The sequence below is a fragment of the Myxine glutinosa genome, chromosome 1 (assembly GCF_964187855.1).
Source record: "Myxine glutinosa chromosome 1, kmMyxGlut1.1, whole genome shotgun sequence".
NCBI lineage: Eukaryota > Metazoa > Chordata > Myxini > Myxiniformes > Myxinidae > Myxine > Myxine glutinosa.
The window spans coordinates 302,655,604-302,671,310 of NC_136261.1; the positions used below are offsets into that span (position 1 = coordinate 302,655,604).

At 41.2% G+C, this 15,707-nt stretch overlaps 1 protein-coding gene across 2 annotated transcripts in view; it reads left to right on the forward strand.

Moving 5' to 3' along the window:
• Positions 1–15,707, forward strand: part of TAFA5 (TAFA chemokine like family member 5) — a 374,045-nt gene that overhangs the window by 184,138 nt on the left and 174,200 nt on the right. For both annotated transcript variants that reach the window (XM_068135274.2, XM_068135266.2), the window contains exon 2: positions 6,656–6,805. In XM_068135274.2, coding sequence (XP_067991375.1) covers positions 6,656–6,805 — 150 coding nt within the window. The remainder of the gene's footprint in view (positions 1–6,655; positions 6,806–15,707) is intronic.

Here is a 15,707-nt window from a genome sequence, read left to right on the forward strand (position 1 = left end):
AAAGACCAAATGGACCCCAAATACCCAAAATACCCTGAAGACCCAAAAGAGCATGAAGACCCAAAAGACCCTGAAGACCTAAAAGACCCCAAAGACTGAAAATATTCCAAAGACCTTTAACAACCCCAAAGACCCAAAAGACCCAAGAGAAACAAAATACCCTGAAGACCCAAAATACCCCAAAGACCCTTAAAACCCCAAAGACCAAAATAACAAAAATATCGCAAAGACTGAAAAGACCCAAAAGACCCCAAAGATCCTTAAAGTCCCAAAAAATTCCAAAGAATGAAAAGACCCCAAAGACTGAAATGACTGAAAAGACCCTGAAGACCCTAAATATCACCAAGACCCAAAAGACTGAAAAGACCCAAAAGACTCTTAAAGGGGAACCAAAACGCAATTTATTTGTCTGAAAAAAACCATTGGTAATCATTAATCATGGTCTAATTTGAAGGGAATTTTTTGTATTTGCCAATCACAAAGTGCCGAAAAAACCGTAGACTGTCGTTTTTTGAGATTGCCAGTGACATCACATTGTGAACTCTCCGTTATCCTGCCGACGACGGTACATAGAGAAAGCTTGGATTCCGATACTGATTGGGGATGTTGAAGGGAGGGGGTGGGGGGGGGGGGGCGTGTGGTGTTGTCATGGGGTATTGTTAGCTAGGGTGACGGTTGACCCGGGGATTGTGAGGGGATGGTGGAGGGATATGGGGGGAGGGGGTTGGGGTCGTGGGTATTGTTAGATAAGGTGACGGTTGATAGGGGGTTGTGAGGGGATGGTGGAGTGGGGTAAGGGGCATGGGGGTGGTGATGGGTATTGTTAGATAGAGTGACGGTTGATAGGGGATTGTGAGGGGTGGTGGAGTGGAGTGGGGTGAGGGGCGTGGGGTGGTCACGGGTATTGTTAGCTAGGTTGATGGGCGGTTGTGAGGGGTGGTGGATTGGGGTGAGTGGTGTGTGGCGGTCATGGGTATTGTTAGCTAGGGTGACGGTTGAAGGGGGATTGTGGGGGGAAGGTGGAGTGGGGTTGTTATGGGTATTGTTAGGTAGGGTTATGGATGATAGGGGATTGTGAGGGGGGAGGGGGGTTGGGGTCATGGGTATTGTTAGCTAGGGTGACGGTTGATAGGGGATTGTGAGGGATGATGGATTGGGGTAAGTGGTGTAGGGTGGTCCTTTAGTATTGTTAGCTAGGGTGATGGTTGATAGGGGATTGTGAGGCGATGGTGGAGTGGGGTGAAGGGTGTGGGGTTAATATGGATATTGTTAGGTAGGGTGATGCTTGATGGGGGATTGTGAGGGGATGGTGGAGGGGAGGGGAAAGAGGGGGGTGTGGGTTGGTTGTGGGTATTGTTAGCTAGAGTGACGTTTGATGGGTTTTTTTTCTGGAAAATTGAGATGCCTCAAAAATGAAGGACACCGAAGTTTAACAGAAATCAACAACAACAACAACAGGCATTTTAAGGCCATTTTCCCAGCAAGGCGTGAATGATGCGATATCCCGGGAAAGCCGTGAAAATGCGAAACACACGGTAGCAAATGCAGGAGCAGGTCATGCCCGCAGCTCGTAGATGATGTTTTTTTTGCATATGTCCAGCTGCTTTCTGCATGGCTCGTGAAAGATGGGTTTTATAAATACCATGTGTCAAGCTAACGGCTCTTGAAAAAAATTTTTTGCGCCCCTGAAAAACCACGAATTCGCGGAACACGGCCGCGAATAGGAGAAAAAAGACCCCACGATTTTGTGGAACACGGCCGCGAATCGGAGAAAAAACCCCGCGAATTTGTGGGAAACGTTTCCGCGAATGGAGAAACAGGTCGCATTTTATCACCCGCGAATACGCGGAACCCTCGAATAGCGGAAACACGAATAGCGGGGTCCGATTGTGTGTATAGATATATATATATATATTTATATATATGTATATATATATATATATATATATATATATATATATATATATATATATATATATATATATATATACAGTATATATATATATGTGTATATATATATACAGTATATATATATATGTGTATATATATACAGTATATATATATGTGTATATATATATATATATATATATATATATATATATATATATATATATTTATATATATATATATATATATTTATATATATATATATATATATAATATATATATATATATATATATATATATATATATATGTATATATATATATATATATGTATATATATATATATATGTGTATATATATATATATATATGTGTATATATATATATATATATGTGTATATATATATATATATATGTATATATATATATATATATGTGTATATATATATATATATATATATATGTATATATATATATATATATATATATATATATATATATATATATATATATATATATATATATATATATATATATTGACAGATAATGCTAGAAGGTAATGTTATTGCCATTCGTCAAATATAAATGGCACAATTTCTGCAGTCATGTTGCTCATCGTAAATATAGCTGAAAGATTGAAGATTAAATGTAACAAGGGCAGGTAAGAAAGGTGGTCAGCATCGAATGAGATTATGGGTATTTTGGGTGAAGGAATCTCTCTCTAAAGTTATGTTCACACAGAAGGGTTAGTGCTAAGTAAATCCGATGTTTTGAGGGCTGTGGTGTGGGTGTCCGGGGTACGTCAAAGCTTCAGACGAGTTAATCCGTCTGGTACTGTGAATTAGTAGTGCGGATTAAATGATGTGAACATGGAATGAGTACTTGGTTCGGCCTGACTCACAATCTGAGTGTGTGATTCGCTATCTGAGGGCAAGACTCACTAGCAGGGAGCTGTGGTATTTTTCATAGAAACAGTTAGTCATGTGATTGACAGTTGCACCGCCTCACCATATGGACTAGTGACACCTCACCATGTGCTCCCTGATCCCTTGCCTGAATTTATGTGAGCACCAACACGTAAAGATGGATCAAAGTTCTAGGGAATTAGTGTGGACTAGTTACCATGGGTCTTATGGAATGATTTGGAGGTAGTGCATTTATCTCTGAGCTCTCTAGTCTCGTGTCAATTCCTGACCAGACTATAAACTATGGGATCGGTGCTTCATGGCATTACATGACAGCGTCTGCCAAGCCTCAAATGGACTTCTATCTGGGATGTCCCATATACTAGAATTAGTTGGTGGGTGTTAAACATCCAACAGTGTCCACAAAGAGCAGGTGAGTTGCAGCCGGAACCCTGAACAAACTAAAAATCGCTGTCCAAGTCAGTTCCAGTCGAACTTCAGGCCTGGCTCGATGGTTTCTGAAAGAACCTGGTCAAAAATATTCCATGGCCAACCCCACAAAGAAAGTGGGAATAATTGGGGCTGTTGAAGAAGTAACTCGAACGGAACTTGGTAGAGAGCATACCTCTACCAGGCTGTACAGTTTACGTTTTGTATCCAACTGATAGGCCCAATCCCAATCCTTAACTTCACCAAAATCGAATCATTTCCTGCTTGTCACACACTCAACATGTCCACCAAGTTTTGGCTGAATCCATCTATAACTTTTTGAGCTATCTCACACACACAGACAAATTGGTTAGGACAAACTTCCCTGCAAATGTCTGCTGCTCTTCTTCTGCTCCAATTGGTTCTTCTGATCATTTCCTTGTTAAAGTGGATATTTCTCTAGCCATTCTCAGAGAGCCTTCTCAGCGACGACGAGTCCGGCATTTCACTCAGGCTGAATGGCACGGTCTTCAAGCAGCCATCAATCATCTGGAATGGTCTCCCATCTCTACTGCCTCTGACATCAACTCTTCCTGGGAATTCTTCCAAAGTAAACTGCTCTCTCTCATGCACAGATTTATCCCATCTCGTCTTCAGTTGTCATACCTTTCCTCCCGTCCATGGTACACTGAAGCTTGGGGATGATGTACTTGCCAAGAAACAACTTGCCTTTGCCTCCTGCAAAACAAATCCAACAGAAGGAAATCTCTCTCAACTTTCAAGACTGAATTCTCAAACCAATCTCCCTCCTCCAAATCTTGGTGGCATCTGGTCAAATCTGTTTCTGGTGTTTGTTCCCCTTCCATCCCCTCCCTTACCTCAAACAGCTACACAGCTGACACCGCACCGGAAAAAGCCGAATGCCTCAACTCTGTGTTTGCCTCAAAATATTGTGTCCCAAACCCATCTCTCTGTACCCACCTTTCCCAGTCGAATCCAGCTGCTCCTGGACTCGGTGTCCTCTCCTGACAAGATGGAGAAGTTTCTGTCAATCCTCGACTCTGATTCTGCAACTGGACCAGACGGCATCAGCCTACGGGTTATAAAATCCTGCTCTGCCGCTCTATCTCACCCTCTCTCTGTTCTCTTCCCCCTCTCTTTTGTTCAAGGTCATCTGACATCAGCTTGGAAGTCAGCCAACATTACCTCTTTACACAAAAAGGTGCAAAAACAGATCCTTGCAACTACAGACCAATCAGCCTGCTCCCAATAATCAGCAAGGTCATGGAATCAATAATCGCTTCTGACATCAAATCCTTCCTATTCTCCAATGGCTTGATCTCGCATCATCAATTTGGATTAAGACCAGATGGACATGTAAGACCAGACTACTCTGGACATGTTGCTTCTGCTATCTCAACAATGAATGGAGGTCCTTAACGCCAAACAGGAAAGCAGAGCTGTCTCCCTTTATATATCATGTGCCTTCGATACGGTCTGGCACCCCGCTCTGCTCTCCAAACTCTCCTCCTATGGTATCCATGGAAATCTCCACACATGGCTTGCAGACTTCCTCTCTGGTCGTAGTCAACGTGTGGCCCTGAATGGATTTCTCTTCTCTCCCCTTCCTTTTCAGGCTGGAGTTCCCCAAGGCAGTGATCTGGGCCCTGTGCCTTTTGTCGTCTTCATCAATGATCTCTCCACCTCTCTGGAAAATCCTCTCTATCTCTTTGCTGATGCCTCCACTCTCTGCCGCTCCATACCTCATCCCTCAGATCGGCAGTCTGCAGCCTCCTCACTCTCTGCATACCTGGACAAAATCACAGACTGGTCAAACAAGTGGAACATGTCTTTCAATCCTGACAAATCTCACACTCTCACTATGTCTCTCCGAAAAGACCGACTCGGCAACCCTCACATCCACTTTCTGAACAATCCTCTCCAAGAAGTTCTTTCACTCAAGCCTTTTGGTCTCGCTATCTGCCATGATCTTTCTTGGGAAAACCACATTTCCAAGCTGGCCACCAAAGCCAGTCGCCGACTGGGCATCATCTGTCGTGCGAAGTCCTTCCTTGGCACACCTGAGCTCCTCACCACATACAACCCAGTAGGCACACAGACATTGGATCCACGTTGAATCAACGTCACGATTCGACGTGGACCCGAGGTTGAAAACGAGTTGGATTTGCAAATTGGATCAACGTCATTTTTCCAATGTTGAATAAACGTCGTTTTTCCAACATTGATACTTTTCCAACGTCGAATAAACGTTGATACAATGTCACACTTTCAACGTCGATTGAAAGCCAAGTTGCCATCGGTGAAACAACGTTGAATGACTGTCGGTTTTGATGTAGGTATTAATGTTGACAAAACGACATTGGTCTCAGGTTGGGTTTTGGTTGTCCGACGTCGCGACCTCATTCCAACCGTTATTCGACGTTGAAACAACGTCGTGTGCCCGCTGGGAAGGCTTTCATCCGCAGCTCAATGGAATACTGCTCTCCCCTCTGGGCTGGTGCTCCTGCCTCACACCAGGTCGGCTTCACGCTGATGAAACCAAAGCTTTCAGAATCATTGGAATCTCCCGCGATGACGCTAACTCCGAGGGCCTTTCACTCACTCACCTCAGGCAGGTTGATGGTCTTTCTGTCTTCCACCGACTCCTCTCGGGCCTATCTCCTCCAGCCCTGTCTGTGCTCTGTTCCCCAAATATTCCTACAGGTCGCACAAGATCTGCCTGCAACCCTCTGATGGTTAAACTGCCAAAATCAAGACTCTCTGCTCACCTTCACTCTTTCATTCTTCTTTTCTCCCGCCTCTGGAACAAACTCTCTCACTCTATTCAATCCTACTCCTCCCTCCAGGTCTTTAAAACCGCTGTCCACCACGATATATTGTCTTCCCCCATCCAAAACCTTGCTCTTTTCTTCCCCCGTTAATTCACCGTCAGATACACTTTTTTTGAAATTCCGACTTCTTTCCTGGAAGTTCTAGCAGTGTCCATATGTTTGTTTTTTTTACCTCTCCCCCCCCCTTTCCCACGCCTCCTCCACCCAAGCCCTCTCCCTCTCACAGATCTCCCGATGCCCCTGCTCTAAAATATTGTACTTGTGTGCTTCGCTCTCTCTCCCCATCTTGTCTCCCGCTCCCTTTATCTTATGTTTTATGTATCAGTTTGTTTTTTGTGATTAATGTTAGCTCTTACACGAGCCTCAATCTTGTATACAAAAAAACAGAACAAACACAAAGACAAATAGCCAAACATACAGACAGACAGAGAGACAATGGTGAAAACACAACCTCAATCCACCTTCGGTGGCAAAGCAAAAAATAGTACCCGCTTACAAATGAACAAATCTAAAGTTGCCATCCTCTCATATTTTCTAACAAATCACGTATTGTTTTTTTTCTCCCATCTCTTCCTGTCTTGGCAGCCCAATTGGTGGTTGGGTCATGTGAAATCGTCACACTGGACAGAGACAGCAGCCACCCACAGCGCACAGTGGCGAAACAGACCGCTCGCTGCGCGTGCCGCAGAGGCCAGATCGCTGGGACGACACATGCTCGACCTGCTTGTGTTGACGGTATGGCCCTCGTACTAGGCAAGGGAGCCACACGTGGGCAGAGATTAAGAGCTAAGAATTGTAAATAATGATGTGGTGGTTTCCATTGCCATCTCACTGTCCATATATACATTAGCAATTTTCCTCTAAACTTGTTATGTTTTCATCTTGCCAATGCAATTGTAATAGAAACTTATTAATCTGCAGGTAATTACGTTGAGATGTGTGTCGGAGTTATTTATCACTTTTTCCAACCTAGGGAAATGTAGAGCAAATATGGGAAAGTAAAGGTAATTACAGAACTGAATCCATGCTTCTGTGCTAAATAAATAGTCTCTTTATACATTAACACGTCAAGCTATGAAAATTTGTCATCATTGTGAGAGTATCTACATAATTATAATTATGTATGCACAAGAAGAAAGGGGCGTGACAGAGGCTGTTGCATATTCATGAGTACAATTAAGGGTTGGGATATTCATGCATTGGCTGGTAGGATAGTTTCGAGGTATGCACACTATCCTTTGAACTGACTTGCCTGGTTTCAAATGTCTACCTAGCTAGAAACTGTTACTCTGCATGTAGGGTTATACCCCAATGTGTGTACCCTCCATCGGAAGAACATTAAGTGGGATGTTAAGTGGGAAGAACAACCTTGTAGATAAAACAGTGTCTTTCACGAAGAAGAAGTGAGTTATCAGTCGCACCCTAAACAGATTACAACTTCCTGCCTAAACTGGGTAAAACTGGTCTGGTCTTCTTGGTTATCCCTTGACACCAAGTTACACTGCAGGTTGCTATTTCAGAGAGTGTTTGTTGTCTGGTTAGACAGCTCCTCCACTTTAATCAAATTCCTGTTCCCAGGTTGTTGGCATGCCAGATGTGAATGGCTTTCATTGGCTATAAAGGGCAACCATGATGTTGTTGAGTCAGACAGTTTATGCACCGGTACGATTCACGACTTAGAAACAATTTGTTACTATTTATTTTTGTTGTGGTTAAAGGAAGTCTTCAGAACCAAGTTGCTATTTTATATTCCAAGCACAGATGGAGGATTTACTTTTCGCACTCATGAAGGGTGGCTGCTAAATGGACAGATCTCAACCTCATACATTATCACTCCACTATTCAACGAGGTTTCAAGGTGATAAAGCAAAACGAAAAAAATATACTCCAAAGTCAAGATAAAAAAATATATTCTCATTTGTCTTCTTTAAATAGTTGCAAGTATTATTTGGAAGAAGACAGCAATTGCCAATGTGTTCAGAGAGGTTTACCAACGAAGAAAAAACTGTGGGAAGGTGGAGGAGGAAATGTTTTTATTTTCAAAACAATAGCCCGACCAGTCGAGAGTTGTCATTCACAACTTTCTGCAATGTTTGAGTTATGACAAGCCCATATAATCTGTGGAATTTAATATTATTTTGTAAAAGTTTCGAAAAAAAAATGCACTTCAACATTATGGGGTATTATGTGTACATCAGTGGCAAAAAAACATCTCAATTTAATCCATTTTAAATTCAGGCTGTAACGCAGGAAAATGTGAAAAACGTCAAGGGGTGTGAATACTTTCCGAAGGCATCATGCCATTGCCCGGGGAAATTCAATGAAACATCGATTTTAATATTTCCTGCGTGACAAATTTGCGAATGTTGACCTCATGGTTTCGTATGAATTACCAATCTTGTGCGTTGCCAAATGCAGATGGACTGCTTTCCCTTCTTTCAACTTCTGTTTATTAATTTAAATTTTTTTTTAATACAACAATTTACTACAAACTCAACATACGATCTTCACAAAACATATTACTCGATCGCTCCCTGGAAAATCCCCAGGTAGTGTGTAAGCAAAATACTTGATCGAGGCCTGGACATGGACGGAGGTGTTGTAATAAACCTATGTAAAGCAATCTTTTTAATAACAGGAGCATGTGTAATAACTAATAACTATCATATTTAAATTTGTGTTGTTGACAACAAAACACTGTATACATCCTGAATATACAATCTTCCCAATACACACGACTTAATCGCTCCCGGGAAAAATCCCAGGCAATGTATAAACTCAAGACCTGATCGAGGCCTGAAGGGCAATTATATCTGTTTTTATTTGGGGTCAATTTTTTATCCAAACCCTCAACCTTCCTCTGGATGAAAGAGGAAGCCACGCAAAGTTTGGTTGCAATGGTTCCTGCAGGGTCCGAATCCATAAAATAAACAAACATATAAGCTCGAACAGCACTTGGTAGAGAGCATACCTCCGCCTGGTGAAATGTTTACGTTTTGGATCCCACTGATAGGCCATATCTGCATCCAGACATTAACTAAAATCCAATTGGCTTGTTCTTGTCGCCGAACCAACTCAGCCACCTAGTTTTGTCATAATCCGTCCACAACTTTTTGAAACATTGTGCAATATATCGTTTTTGGCCCTATCTCTCAATGGTGAAGAATCACTTAAATAATTCTGGTGTCCAGATCCAGGCCGGATCTTCACTAAAATCTAATCAATTAGTCCTTGTGACATATCCAACCTCTCAACCAAGTTTTGCCTGAATCCGTCCACAACTTTTTGAGATATCCTCTTCACAGACAAACAAACAAGCAGAGAGACAGGGGTGACAATGTAACCTCCGTCCACCTTCAGTGACGGATGTAATGACATTGAATTACTACTTACGCTAACATTGAATGTAGAAATAACTATGCTACATTAAAGTGTTATTAACCCCGAGGAATAATTTCCGCAACAATTCTCCAAGTATTGCATGTTCAATATACCTTTCTTATTCGTAATTCATTTTTAATATACATTATTTATTTGAAGTACTGCTTCTTTTTCCGGAAAATACTAGCCGTGACTATACTCAGTGGTCTGCTGATCGGCTTAATCAAAAGACAACATGTTGTAATTCACATTTTGCATGTGAGTTTAAATGAGGATGTAAAATGAAATGAAACACTATTAACCTTTTATAACAATCCATAAAGCCAAATATTAACCCGGAAATACAGAAAGACCACTTTGTCCCGGCAAGTTGAATGCAGATACAAGGCTGCACATTCCAAAATCCTGGAAACACAGATGAGATTGCCGAAATAAATTATCCAAAACATCCAGAGAAACAATAACTATATTTTACGAATAATAATCTATAAGATAATAATCTATATAGAACCACCTTTGGAGGCCATTTTCCCCTGCAGAGCGGGGGTTGGCCTTTTCTGGGCACCGTGGCCCCCTTTTTGAAGCAATGTTTTATGGCCAGATGCCCTTCCTGCCGCCAACCCTGTTAGTCGCCTCTTGCGACACACAGGAAATTACCAGTGAACTGGTACTCAATTTGCCGACCTCGGAAGGATGACAGGCTGAGACAACCCTCCTGGTGTTTATTCAGAGATCGACCGGGATTCTGAACCCAGGAACCTATGATCCCAAGCCGGCACCCTAACTGCTAAGCCAACACCAGGCTGAATCCATAATAATCTATATCATCTATATGATCTATAATAATCTGTAATAATAATAGAATTTATAATAATCTATAAGAAAGAATAATCCTTGCGTTCTTACGTTAATATGGTGGTGAAATAAAATGGCCAGAGATGCCGAGGAGAAAATGGGGATGGAGACACTCAGCTGGATGGGTGAACGAAGCTTGCTTGGACCCATCCCCTTGGAGCAGTCAAGGGAAGAGTTTTGGAGAGAAAATAATTTATGATTCTGGAAACTGCAATATAATGCAGTCAACTGAATTGATACTGTGCACTTTTTCAGTGGTGTTTTTTTTAAACCCAGTAAGGCACACCTTCTTCATCATCTATTGAAACTGAGCAAGATGCATTTTGCTGTATTGAACAATATTTGTCATGGGTTCAGGAATTCAACCCAGATCAGAGATAGAATCGCTATCCCTGTTGCAGCCTATTCGGTAAATGAAATCACTACTAATCTAGATTCAATCAACAAATGAGAAAGGGAAGATGCTAACTTAACATGCTGATAACTCAAATCAGCTCTGTTGTTAACAATGTGCAACGTGGGAACAACCACAAGGATATGACAATTACAATTTGTTTTCCACTTCGGTTTATAAGTTCCAGAACCACCCCTTAATGCTTATCGTCATCTCAGAATCACAAATGACGACTCTCAGCATTGCTTAGCAACCCATTAGTAATAAAGAATAGTTTTAGCAGTAAACTGTTAAATTAAGAGCTTATTCCGATCACTCATTCTTTATTACCCTCGCCTGAGGAGAGGGTATTGCAATTGAGTCCGTTTGTCTGTCTGTCTGTCTGTCTGTTTGTTTGTCTGTTTGTTTGCACAGAATAAATATTATTTTCTCTGCAACTGTTCGTCCGATTGACAGGAAATTTTCACCATAGGTGCAACTCCACCTGTAAAAAAAAAAAAGAAGAAGCTAATTATGGCGTCATAGGTCACGTGGTTCGGTCGCCATCTTGGAAAAAACGAAAAATTTTGCATCTCTAAATCTCCGAAAGTGCTGAATAGAAAAATTTGAGACATGGCTTATAGTAAGGAACTCTCCATGGGGAATAAAATATGTTAATGATGATGTCATAGGTGCCTCCATTATGACGTCATAATTCGACAAGTACAAAACTTCATCCGATCAAGATGAAATTTCTTGAACTTACCACAGGTGGACTCCAATCAAGGTGTAGAAACATCTCAAAGATGATCAAGAGAAATGGGAGGCACCTGAGCTAAATTTCAAGTGTCATAGCAAAGGGTATGAATACTTATGTAAATGTGATATTTCAGTTTTTTCTTTTTAATAAATTTGCAAAACTTTCTAAAAGTCTGTTTTGTCTTTGTCATTATGGGGTATTGAGTGTAGATTGATGAGGGAAAAATGAATTTAAACGATTTCAGCATAAGGCTGCAACATAACAAAATGTGAAAAAAGTGAAGGGGTCTGAATACTTTCTGAATGTACTGTATATATAGTACAGACATACTAGGCTTCAGAAGATCACATGTAAGCTCTTTCAAACAGTTTACTTTGCATTTACAGCCACCATACATTACACTTTAATCATCATCATCAAAATGAAAATAACTTGACTTTTCATCAAAATAAATGAATTAATTTCATCAAAATTAATGAACATAATCATGGAAATCATTAGCATCATCAATTGCAGAACAATAATTAATAACGATCTTCAAGTTCATCAACATCATCAGCATCATCCTGCACAACCATGTCCTCTCCCTCCTCAGACGGCTGGTTGTCACATGTCTTTAGTTTGCAGGGCTCGGGGCACCTGAGGTTATTCATCAAGCAGGTGCACCCAGGCCGTCGGCATGACCTGGAACAGTCACAAGAAATGAGTTCTATTACAGCTTCTGGAGCTGGTGAACTGTCTAACCAGACAACTTTGTAGAGAGACGATCCTAGCACAGATGCGATTTTTTAATGTCCATGTAATGTGACTTTGCCTCGGATCCATATTTCAGATAAAGTGTTGCACTGATGTCTTCCGTAAATGCCAGTAGGAGCAGAAACACATCAGTGTCATCAGCTACGAGTACAATAGACTGGAAGCCTTGAACTGCTTCATGTGCCGCATGTAAAATGAGTCACGTATCTGCCTCTTCTTGTGAAGAGCAGAGCTCTGGGACCAGAACACTTCCTTCGTGTGTGATTTTGAAGCAGTTCTCTCCAGAGGTTATATAGAGAACCTTTCCTCTTAGTTGTTCTGTGTATTTTGGCTGCCTCCACTCTTGTACAAGAAATTCAATGAGACTGGTCTTGTTTGGAGTTGCTGAGAGAAATTTCTTCCACTGGACTACTGTCTGCTTTGCTGTGAGATTCTTCAACTGTATAGATCCAGTGTTTGATTGTCTGCCTTCTCTTTCCACTTCTTTGATGGAATTCTCTCTGTACGTATCAAAGACAATATCAATACGAGAAGACTGAGAAGCTTCGTTCACAGCCTTTGAGAGTATGAGAGAGGCGATGTCACCAAACGTCTTGTACTCACTTTTTGTCTTGTGCACAAGTGCCATTCCATCAATGAGACACGCCGACTTTGGATGTATGAATTCCACGGGTGAGATGTTTTTCCTGAGTTCCTTGGCGAGAGCTGATTAGTTGGTTTTCCTTGGTATGCCATCTGCAGTGGCTAGGGACCTTGGAAGTGGACCCAAGGGATGCTTCAGAACCTCTCACATGTCAAGCTGTCTTGTCTGTGCCATCACTTGCTCTTCGGAGGGAATTCCAGGATTCCAGATCCCTTGGTGAAGTGAGGCCAGAATGTGGATCCTCACCAGCTGTGTGAATAATGCAAATCGTTTCCGTGCTGTCCATTTTTGAATTGACCTAAAATAAATAAAATGGCATTAGAAATAATCACAGCAATTTCTGAAGTGTCAAGAAACAATACGGAAGTGAGTAATCCTGCAAGGAAAACACGAGAATACTCGTATATACTGGTGAGAAATGTATATTTTATTACCTCCGCCACCAAAGGTGAATGGAGATTATGTTTTCACCCCTGTCTGTCAGTTTGTTTGTTTGTGAACAAAATATCTGAAAAGGTTGTGGACGGAGTCGGAATAAATTTAGCAGAAAGGCAGCGCATGTGACAAGGACGAAATTATTCGATTTTGGTGAAGATCCGAATTCTGATCCGGCTACCAGAATCTTTTAAGTGATTCTTCACCATTGGGGGATCGGGCCAAAAACGATCCATAGCAGGTTATCTCAAAACGTTGTGGACGGATTTGGACGAAACTTGGTGGACCGGTTGGGTGTCTGACAAGGACAAAGAGATTCGATATTGGTGAAGATCTGAATATGGATTCGGATGTGAGAATTATTGAAGTGATTCTTCACCATTGAATGATATGGCCAACCAGGCGGAGGAATGCTCTCTAATGAGTGCTGTTCTAGTTTTTAGTGTTTTAGGAATAAAATGAAAAAAACCATTTGGAGGTACCAGCAGGGTGAAAGCTTTCATTTGGTACCTTATTTATATGTATGTTATATTCATTATTCAGTCATCGCATATATGACCAGAATCTTTGGAGTGTAAATGACTTACAAGGACGTTTGTACTAGACATTGAACTGACAGACGTTTATTTGAACAACAAATTATTTGAACAACAAATTTTGAAATGAAAGCTACTCATTTGAAACTGCTACCCGACATAAATGGTATCCTGACACACAGAGCTATCAAATTATACCAATGAACCTTGTCCACCCAGTTGGTACCGATAGACCCCTCCACCTGACGGACTGGAGGTTTGCTCTCTACTGAGTGCCGTTCTAGTTAAGTTAATGTTTCCATGAGTTATCTGGAACTGCGATAAAGAAATCTTTGCAGACATGCTCGTGTATTATTCTACATACAATGTTGTGCCTTTATGTGTACAGCTGTTCTGACATGAGCTTTTTGCATCCTGATAGGAGGTGGCCCGTGCTTTCTGTTTCTACCTTTCAGCACCTACATCTGTCCGATTGACCTAGTCCTGCAATTTTCTTAAAGCTATTCATGTAGTGTCCTTGGTCTTTGGGCATTTATTAGGATTGCTTCTCCATCCGACCTGAGCTGACCTCTTCGTAGCCATTTTAAAGAGCCTTGTTTGTTTATGCCCAATCTGTCGAACTCTTTTTTATATGCCTTCCTGCTCTTATATCGTTCTCCGAGGTGTGTGTGTGTGTGTGTGTGTGTGTGTGTGTGTGTGTGTGTGTGTGTGTGTGTGTGTGTGTGTGTGTGTGTGTGTGTGTGTGTGTGTGTGTGTGTGTCCAGGGATATAACCTTCTTAACATTTGAGCTTTTGTCATCAAATTTTCAATAAGCCTTTATTATGAGAATAAGGAGTAAAATGTACTTCCTTTTTTAGCTGTTGCTTTCGTCAAGTTTAGGTCGAGTACAAAGCGGACGTGGATATGCTTTGCATTTTAGGATGTGCTTTATTGTTCTCAAGATGCTTTCAGAATTAAATACAAAACATTTTTTTACGATGACAGCTCCAAACTACTCCTGGTAAATATTCTCCCGGAGCCAGATTTTCACAAAATCATGTGATTTGATGTGGAAAAAAATGACAAACCATTACAATATTTTATTATGCTACGAATGAATACATTTGACATATTGGAATCAAACAAAATTGGTTACATGACATTCAGACAGACGGGGACCCATATCAAATAAAAAGTGAATGAATATTCATTATACAATAAATGGAATTACACATTTGTCTCTGTATCATACCTTTACTGTGATGAAAGAGAGAAAAGGAAATTGTATTTCAACCTGCCAAATTGCTCAAACTTATGAAACCCATTGCACGTTTAAGTATCTTTTAAAAATGAAAAAAAAAATAACAATGATGATCCCAGTTTACTTTTAAACTACAAATCTCAAGTCTGAACTCTCCAACTAGTTTCCTTCCTCCAAGTCATGGTGACACCATATCAAGTCTATCTGTATGGTATTTGCTCCCTCTCCACCCTGTCCCTCACTTTATACAGCTGTATTGCATACTCTGCCAGAGCTCAATGTATAAACTCTGTATTTCCCTCCAAATCTCATGTCCTCAACCAATCCTGCTCTGTCCCCAACTTACCCCCTCATAACCATTGTCTACCGGACTGTTGTTCTTACCCGAGAAGGGAGATAAAGTTTCGTCCAGCTTTGACCTAGAAATGGCATCAATCCCCGTGTTCTCAAGTCCTGCTCCACTGCTCTTGCTTCTCCACTGTCTGCATACTTTAACCTGTACTCCTTTGGCCACCTACTGCTGTCTACAAATCGGCAAACATCACTCCTTTCCAAAAGTTAGATGATGAAAGCAAACCAGATCCTATCAACTGAAGACTGGTGAGCTTACTTCCAACAAGCGTTACGCCTCGGTCCCCCGTCGGTGAAGTGATGTGA